Source organism: Neofelis nebulosa, chromosome 10, assembly GCF_028018385.1.
Source record: "Neofelis nebulosa isolate mNeoNeb1 chromosome 10, mNeoNeb1.pri, whole genome shotgun sequence".
Classification (NCBI taxonomy): Eukaryota; Metazoa; Chordata; class Mammalia; order Carnivora; family Felidae; genus Neofelis; species Neofelis nebulosa.
The window spans coordinates 58,708,942-58,718,711 of NC_080791.1; the positions used below are offsets into that span (position 1 = coordinate 58,708,942).

The window sequence follows — 9,770 nt, forward strand, 5'->3', positions numbered from 1 at the left end:
TCCTGAGTTCAAGCCCAGCATCAGGCTCTGTGCTGACAGCTCAGAGCCTGGAGCCCGCTTCGGCTTCTGTGTCTCACCCTCTCTCTACCCCTCCCCTGCTCGCACTCTCTGTCTCTCTCTCTCTCTCAAAAATAAACATTTTAAAAATAATAGTAATAATAACAAAATATATCAAATAATGAAATGGAAGAGCTAAAAGCACAATCAACAGCAACAAGAATATACAAATTGAATTTCATCACAGTGAAAAAGGTTCGTGCTTCGGAGAATACCATCAAGGAAATGCAAAGACAACCCACAGAATGGGGGGAGATATTTGCAAGTCTTATATGGGATAAGGGACTTGGATCTAGGGTATATAAAAAAAGATTACAATTCAATAATTAAAAAAAAAAAAAGCAGGGGGTGCAGGTCAGGTCAGAGAGGCCAAGCTATCCTGTACCCTTTGCGTGAGCAGCTGCAGTGGCAGGTGCCAGCAGGTCCAGCCCATTGCTTTACTTTTTTGCTGCTGCCCAAACATAGTCATTATGTCCAAAAGAAAGTCTCCAGAGAATACAGAGGGCAAGGATGGATCCAAACCAATCGAACAGGAGACCACCAGACAGTCTGCCAGATTGTCAGCGAAACCCGCTCCACCAAAAGCTGAACCTGAACCAAGAAAAACATCTGCTAACAAAGAACCTGGCACAAAGACTAACAAAGGTACTAAAAGGAAAGAGGGAGAGCAAGAAGCTGTAAAGGAAGATACCGCACCATTCCAAACTGCTGAAACTAAAGCTGAAAAGGTGCAGAAAGCTGAACCTGTAGATCACAGGGTAGGCTGAATCGTGAAAAATTGGGAGTTGGTTTTATACACCTCTTGGGACAACTTTTTTTTATATAAGAAAAAAAAATTTAATGTTTATTTATTTTTGAGAGAGTGAGAAAGACAGAGCACGCGTGGGGGAGGGGCAGAGAGCGAGGGAGACCCAGGATCAGAAGCAGGCTCTAGGCTCTGAGCTGTCGGCACAGAGCCCAACACAGGGCTCAAACACACAGACCATGAGATCATGGCCTGAAGCCGAAGTTGTATGCTTAACGACTGAGCCACCCAGGCGGCCCCTTTTTGTATAATTTTTTAATGTTTATTTATTTATTTATTTTGAGAGGGAAAGAGAATATGCAAACGAGGGAGGGGCAGAGAGAGAGGGAGAGAGAGAGTCCCAAGCAGGCTCCATACTCAGCACAGAGCCTTATGCAGGGCTTGAACCCATGCACTGTGAAACCATGACCTGAGCCAAATTCAAGTCAGATGCCTAGCCGACTGAGCCACCCACCTGCCCTTGGGACAACTTTTTAAAGCTATTTTTACCAAGTATTCTGTAAATGCTAATTTTTAGGACACTACTTTGTATAAGGATGGACATTTTGTCTTTTCATAGTCCTGCTTTTTGGAAATTTCCATCATCCTCAAGTAAAATAAATGTCAGTTTAATATTGGAAACTGTGTGTAGAATCGATTCAGAATTTCAGGCACTGGCTTTAAAAATTGAGTCCTGTGCATACTGTGGTATTTTTACTATACATATTTGAATTTTCACAGTTTTTCTAGAGCAGTAATCGGTGGTACTCTTTAATCTAGGTTTTATTTTATATGATTTTAATGAAACATGGAGAGTTTGTGGCCATCTGCTGACTATTTGTGGTTTAAAATAAAAGGTTTTCTTGCCTGCAAAAACAAACAAGCAAGTAAATAAACAAATAACCCAATTTTAAAAATGGGCAATGGATCTAAGTACACATTTTCCTAAAGAAGATGGAAAATAAGCAAATAGATAAATAAACAATAAACACAAGAAAAAAATCTTGGCATCCTTAGTCATCAAGGAGATGTAAATCAAAACCACAATGAGATACATCTTAACCACAAGGATGGCCATAATAAATAAGTCAGAAAATAACAGGCTGGCAAAGATATGTAGAAATCAGAATCTTAACAGATTGCTAGTTGGAATGTGAAATGGTACGATTACTTTGAAAAACAGCTTCGCACTTCTTCAAACAGTCAAATATAGAGTTGCCACACGACTTAGCAATTCCTCTCCTAGGTGTCTACCCAGGAGGAATTGAAATGTACATCTGTGCAAAAATTTGAACACAAATGTGTATAGCAGCATTATTCCTAACTGCTAAAAGGTAGAAACAACCCAAATGTCCATCAACTGATGGATGCATAAACAAAATGTGGTACATCCATACAATGCAGTATTCTTCAGCCATAAAAAGGAATGAGATACTGATACCTGCTACAACATGGATGAGCCTTGAAAACTTTATGGTATATGGGAAAAGTCACAAAAGACCACACACTATACGATTCCATTTATATGAAATGCTCAGAATAGGTAAATCTGTAGAGATACGAAGATTTGTGGCTGTTTAAGGGCTGTGGGTGATAGCTAAAAGGTACAAGAGGGGTTTTTTTGAGATGACAGAAATGTTCTAAAATGGAATGTACTGATTGTATATCTACATATTGTATCACTATATATTGTATTATACATTGCATCATTGTGTATTGTGTATATCTGTGAATATTCTAAAAACCATTGAATTATATATTCTAAATGAGTGAGTTAAATGATATGTGAATTATGTATCAATGGAGGTATTTTTTAAAAATACTATATATATTCAGAACTTTTTAGTTGAAAGGTAAAATACCAAAATGCCAACAGCTGGCAGCTCAGGGTGGTCAGATGACAGATTATTTTCTTTTGTAATTTTTCCTAGTTTCAGGAGAAAAAAAAAATGTGAAGCACCTATTCTAGATTTCCAGAGAACAAAGGGACTAACAACCAAATGCAAGGAGTGAACATTGATTGGATCCTGGACCCCCTCCCCCCAAACAGGTATAAAATACATTTTAGGAAAATTGGGAGAAATATAAATATGGGCTGGCTATTAGATGATAGCATGGAATTATTTATCCTTTTTGTAGGATTGTGATTGTGACTGCGTAGGACGTTGTTCTCAGGAGCTACATGCTCCAGGTATTATTTAGTGTCGTGGTATCTACAACTCTCAAATGGTTCAGTTTTTTTTGTTTTTTGTTTTGTTTTTTGTTTGTTTGGGGTTTTTTTGTTTGTTTGTTTTTTAAGTAGGCTCCATGCCCAATGTGGGGCTTGAACTCATGACCCTGAGATTGAGAGTTCTCTGCTCAGGGTGCCTGGGTGGTTCAGTTGGTGGAGAGTCTGACTCTTGATCTTGGCTCAGATCATGAGCTCCTGGTTTGTAGAGTCGAGCCCTGCATCAGGCTACATGCTGACAGTGCAGAGTTTGCTTGGGATTCTCTCTTTCCCTGTCTCTCTGCCCCTCCCCCCACAAAATAAATAAATAAACAAACAAACATTTGTTAAAAGTTAACTACATTTATTAAAAAAAAAAAAAGTTCCATGTTCTACCGACTAAGTCAGCCAGGCACCCCCAAATGGTTCAGATTTTTTTAAAAAAGAGAAAGCAATGAGGCAATAAGGCAAATCATTAATTGTTGAATCCAGGGATGCATACAGATGCTTATTTTATACTTTTCTTTTTTCCCTTGTGGTTTACATTTTCTTTAAAAAAAAAAAAATGGGGAGAAACATAAAAAAACAAATCACCCCACAGGGCACACAGTAGAGCCTCTCTGGGGTCAGGAGAGTGAAAAAAGACCTGAGGCTGGGGGGAGGGTAGCCAGGGGGCCAAGATCTGGAGCTTCCCCTTCTGGAAGGGATGTGCCCAGAGGGATGGGCGATGAGAAGAAGCCTCTTTTTCTGGCAACAATCCACGTTAGCAAGGTGGCTTTATATGCATTTTCTCATTCAATCCTCTCCACATCTCCACGAGGTAGGCACTGTTATTATGCCCATTTACAGTTAAGGAACTTGTGACCAGAGTTCAGTAACTACTTGGAGACCCTTCCCCTGGTCCAAGGGCTGTGCCCAGGCTCCCAGAGAGATTACAGGATTATGTCCCTAGGATCGATCTGTGGACAGCCTGACCTAGCCCCTGGCCTTACGGAAGAAAGGAGGCCCCCAGAAATCAGGACCTCAGCTGAGTAGCCTGACTCAGAAGGGATGGAGTTAGAGTTTGTTGTATGGACTCCTGCCAGCACTAGGGGGTCAAAGCAAGAGATAGGCAGAGGAGGGGAGGGAATTGTGGGAAAGCTGTGTTGGCCACAGGTACCCAGGGCTATGACCTTTCTGACCTCATATTCTGGCACTTTGTCTTTCCTCAGCTGTTGCCCTCAAGCTTACACACATAAACTCACTCCTCCATGCCTTTGCACAGGCTATTCCCTGAACCTGGAATGCCCTTGGTGCAGAAAAAAAATTACTATTATTCTCCAAGACCCAGCTCCGTGTGTCTGGCCCTGGGCTCCTACCTCCACTTTGCCCCTCTCCGTTAGATGAGGGTCCCTAGGGCCTGGCCCAGGACTGGCCCAGAGGACAGTCAGTGAGATTTGCCATGATGGTGATTTCTCTCCTCCATGGCCCTGTGTTGTTCAGAGCTCTCCCTCCGCCCTGGACTTTCTGTTATCACTTCATGCCAGTGGTCACTCCCTGTGGGCTACTCCCCTTTACATCTGGGGCCAGAATCCCTTCTTCATCCCAGCACCTACCACTGGGCGGCACAGAGGGCCTTCGCTGAATGAAGTTTCATTGTGGTAGCCCCAGTGGGACTCCACTGATTGGGCCCCAGATGGCGCTGTCAGCCCAGGCAAGGGCTGGGGAGTCTCAGACCCCAGAGCCTTAACGCTGCTACAACCTGTCAAACCCCCAAATTCCAGAGCTTCTTTTATTCATCCTGTCTACTACATCCATACCTGATTTGAAAACTCGGGATGTCAGTGCTGGATTGAAATCCTCCTAACCCTCAGACACAGAGGAACAGCTATCCTCTTGAGGCCACAGCTGAACCAAGAAGGCCCAGATCTCCTGAGAGGTCTAGGGTAGGTAAGCAGCCACCTAGGAACCAGTCATTTCACCCAGACTCTGCCACAACTGGCTGTATGATGAGACAGCCCCTTCCCTTCTCTGAGTCCAAATGCTCCTGCATCCTGTGTTAGTGAGAACTGAAAAAAATGGCCAGAGTGCTGGGTTCTGATCCTGATTCTTGTCCTGGTGTACTGCTCTGGCCTATGTCCATCCTCTGAGCCTCAGGGACTCTGGATGTGAAATGGGGGCTGGACCCAAAAGCTCTAAAACTACAAGAGTCCAAGATCCCCACTGGGCTACAGAGACCTGGGTGTGGGGCTGGCACCTTGGCCAAGGACAGGCTGCTCCAGGAGCTGCCAGACGGGAAACATTTTCCGGGAGCCGGAAGGGCTGGCGGAGCCCAGGGCCAGCCCATGCAACCACAATGGACCCTTGTATGGAAGTTTAGCTTGGACCCACCCATGGGCTTGGCCCCTGGACTAGGGTGGGTCCTTTCTAAACTCCCAAACAACCCACCCTAGGCCCAGAGACCGGAGTGTGAGATGGGATTCTGGTCCAGCTCCAGAGTGATGCCTACAGGCTTGTCACCAATGCCCACATTTCCACCATCAGCCTTCCTAGAATCCACTTGCCTAAATGACCTCACACAACATGAGAAAGCCTGTCTCCCTAATCGGATGGGAGCCCAAGAGGGCAAGGGCAAGTTTTCTTCTCCTCCAGCCAACTAAGGGAGCTCAGGACAGACTGTTGGACCAGCCTGGTTCAGGGGTGGTGAAGATCCCTGGCTAAGTTGTGATCTAGGACACCCTGACTCTAATCCTGGCTGAGCTTTTGTTTCTTCCCCAGCCAGTAAGAGAGAAGGAGGGTGGGTAACACTTATTTGAGGGGACCCAAACACTGGTTGGGGAACCTTCAAAAGCATCTGACCCACCCTCTGCCTTGGGAAGGACTCCACCCAAACCAGGCAGACTCCACTCATTCTCCCCTCTTCCTGCAGCCTCCTAATCACACTTGTTTCTTTCTGGAGCCCTACCCCCAGGCTCTGCACTGCCTCTGAGGCATCCCTCAGGAAGCTTTTGTGGATATCCTATGGACTGCACATGGTTTTCCCTTCTCTGGGCTCCTGAGGTTTGGTAACTATCACTCCTTAGAGCACAGGATCCTGACCACTTAATGCTCATGGTCATCTCAGCAGCTGTTGCTGGGACCCCTGCTGGGACCAACCTCCCCAGGGGACACTTCCCATCAGCCATCTCTGTGGTGTCCAGTAAGCTGTCCTAAGCATGAAAGGAGATGATGCATGTGAAGGGAATGTATATAAACCGTAAAGCATCGTATCACTATGAGTTGCTAATATTCACAAGATGGAAATTAAAAAAGAAATGCAAGATCTTGTTCTTGAAACAAATTTTTAAAAGCCTGGGGTCTGAGATGATAAGAACACAGTGGGATGTGGTCAGCACAGAGGTGGATTTGATGTCTGGCTATATTAGCAGAGGCATAAAGCCTAGAAAGTAGGAGGAGACCAACCAGCTTTTCTCTGTAGCTTTGTGCCCATTTCTCAGGAATGGTTTTGGCACTAATGCCTCTGGCCAGGTAGTTTCAGACCCAGAGCAGAGAAGATGTACAGTCACTGTCCTCTTAGCGTAATAGGCCCACCTAGGGCCATAGGGCAGCTAACTTTGGGCCTCAAAGGAGACTATGGGGATGTCTCAGGAGGCTGGTCTCAGCTCAGAGTGAGAAAGACAGCCCCACAGCAAAAGGGGTGGCTTCTAGATAGGCAGTGAGGGTGTGAGAGAGGGTTGGATCAACCTAGTTGGGAAGTCTGTTGACAGGATTCCTCTCTTGGGGTAGATTGACAGCTTGGGAGGTTCCTCCCAAGTTCTCTCACGTTAGAACTGTGAGAGTCTAAATTCCTAAATCAGTCTAGAAATCTGAGCTCCTGTGGCCAGTGGGGCCTTGGCCTCTTGCCACTTCATGATGAGTATCTCAGCAACACCAGAAACTATGCCATCACCTCTGTTTGTTTTGTGTGGTTTTGTTGCAGGGTGTGGATCAATACACCTTTTTTTTTAATTTTTATTTTTTTTATTTTTTATTTTTTATTTATTTTTTCAATATATGAAATTTATTGTCAAATTGGTTTCCATACAACACCCAGTGCTCATCCCAACAGGTGCCCTCCTCAATACCCATCACCCACCCTCCCCTCCCTCCCACCCCCCATCAACCCTCAGTTTGTTCTCAGTTTTTAAGAGTCTCTTATGCTTTGGCTCTCTCCCACTCTAACCTCTTTTTTTTTTTCCTTCCCCTCCCCCATGGGTTTCTGTTAAGTTTCTCAGGATCCACATAAGAGTGAAAACATATGGTATCTGTCTTTCTCTGTCAATACACCTTTTAAAAAAAACTGTCAGCGGGAGGTAGGGTCCTGCTGTCCCAAGGTCATTTCTGTTGATCTTTATCACAGGTCCAACCAAGCGTCTTGGAACCTGGGCAGTGCCCGGAGTTTGCCCCTGGTTTCCCCTCCCCTGCTACTTCCTTGCATTGTCAGCCCTGGGACCCAAACCCAACCTAGCCTGGGTAAGAACAAGAGCACAGGCTTTAGAAGTAGCAGACCTGGGCTTGAGTTTCTGGGCTGCCATCTACCAGCTGAGTGGCCTTGAGCAAGTTGCTTTGCATCTCTGAACCTCTGTTCCTGATTTGTTAAACATGGACAAGAACATCTGTCTCCAAGGTTTTGGAGATTGGAAAGAATGTGTGTGGAGGACCTGGCACATAACAGGTGTTCAGTAAATGTGAGGTCCTTTCTCCTCTCCTTGGGAGACATCTGTGCAATGAGATGTCTTGGGCCAGGGGTCAGGACACCTGAGTCTAGTGGGTAGGTTTTGTTGCTCTCTGGCTGCCTGACCTCTGGCAAGTCCCTGCCCCTCTCTGACATGCACTTCATTCATTATCTGAGAAATAAGGCAGAGACACCAGTCTCTGCAGGGGTCCATTCTCCAGCCCCAGATAGAACATTGCCTGCTGGGTTTGACTTGCCTAAGCAGGGAAACGAAATGCTCTGGTCTGGGAGGCAGGACCCTGGTTTGAGGCTGGCCCATGCCCTGACACACCAGATGATTTAAGACATGTCATTTTCACCTCTAGGCCTTGGTCTTATAATGGATAGGATGCCATGGGCTCCACAGCTCCTTTGTCTCTGATGATCCAGGATCCAGTGACCCTGACAGGGACAGGGCTAGGCCCAGGCAGGTCCCCTGTGCATGGGTGTCCCTCTCCATCTCCCCACCTATAGCAATAATCTCAGGTCCCATGTTGTCCATGGCACGATCCACCTTGTACCCAGCCTCATGGTCTTTCTTCCCGCATCTCATCTAAGACCCTGAAAGCTACTGAGACTCCTACCACACTGCTTCCTTCTTAGTACTCAGTGTCCCATGTGCCTCCAGGGCTCTCTAGGCCCTTCTTCCCTGAAATCATGGGATTTCCTCTAATAGGGAATCATCTCGACTCCTTCCTACTCATCTCACAAGAGTAGGAAGAATGCTTGTGCAAAGAAAGGTTCCCAAGTAACGGACAACACTTACGAGTGCACAAGCACGCTGCCTGTGTTCTCACCATCACAGAGACAGCACTTTCCCTGGGGCTCTGCTGAAGCATAGGCTTCGACTTGAGCTACAGGCCCAGAAGATTTTAGCACTGTGCCTGTCCTCGGAGAAGTAGCCAGAGCACTTGAGAGAGTTCTGTACTTGTCACTATGAGCCTTAGCATGTGAGGTCAGAATAGGCCTGCTGGGTTGGTCTGATTCCAGACAGCTGGCAAACAGCACGTTCAGAGCATCACACCCATTGTATGAGGTATAGAGGTCACATGGAACAGTAAGAGGCCATCACGTCTGCCGGGAGCCAAGCCCCTGCTCAACGGGCCCTTGCCCAGATACCGCCCTCCCGTGGGAAGAGGGTTGCCCTGCTGGGCCTCTGGCGGGGCCCCACTGCTTCCTGGATCTGATTCTTCTCCTGGAGAGGCAGCCAAAGAACTCAGGGCTCTCCTTCCCAATAGGACTACTGATGACGTTGGACTCCTTCCCAATAGGACTACTGATGACGTTGGACAACTTGCCAGGTTGGCAAGGTCTGGCCAGGGACACCCTCCACCCTCAGAGGCTGGGAGCTTTCTCTGAGCACCTGCAGGCCCGGGCCCTGTTTCTCACAGACTAGCTCACCACGTTGCACATGGCAGTCAGTATACTCCCCAGCCCAAGTGCTCCTTGGGAAAGGGGTTTGAGTCGTCTTGATCCCCACAACCCATTTTAGGGCTTGGCACAAAATAGACACTAAATTGTTTCTCCCATCTATGCCCTATTTTGAGTCCTCCCAGAACTGACCCATAAAGACCCTAGCACGGTCTCTTTCCAACAGAAACAAACAGGCCCTGGAGTGGGCAGTCCTTAGCTACAGATGATGGAATGTAAATGTTAACCTCGGGGCAAGATTCATCCCAGGGACTGGGATGTAAAGAGCCCTTTGGGGTCCCACCAATCCCTCTGCTTGTGGTCCCAACCCACTCTGTGCATGGATCCTGGGTTCTAGCCCACCCAGACAGACTGCCTGAGAACTGCTGGACTTCTGGGAATTCAATCTCAGTGCCAAGGCTCTCACTATCTCCTGCTCTTGGATTCTCTCTTCATCCCCTTCTCCCTGGAAACCTCCTGGCCCCAAAGTCCACTGACTGTGGGACACGGAGGTGACCTTTCCTCTCTGAGTTCTCCAGCAGTCCCCGTTTGTTTTGTTTTGTTTTGTTTTGTTTTGTTTT

The 9,770-nt window shown here is 46.6% G+C and overlaps 1 protein-coding gene across 1 annotated transcript; it reads left to right on the forward strand.

Annotated features, from left to right (window-relative positions):
• Positions 1 to 521: 521 nt before the first annotated feature.
• Positions 522 to 8,620, forward strand: LOC131486572 (high mobility group nucleosome-binding domain-containing protein 3-like). The gene is made up of 2 exons (XM_058686486.1): positions 522 to 815; positions 8,456 to 8,620. The coding sequence occupies exons 1-2, from the start codon at positions 528 to 530 to the stop codon at positions 8,618 to 8,620; spliced, it is 453 nt and encodes a 150-aa protein (XP_058542469.1). The 5' UTR covers positions 522 to 527.
• The last annotated feature ends 1,150 nt before the right edge of the window (positions 8,621 to 9,770 follow it).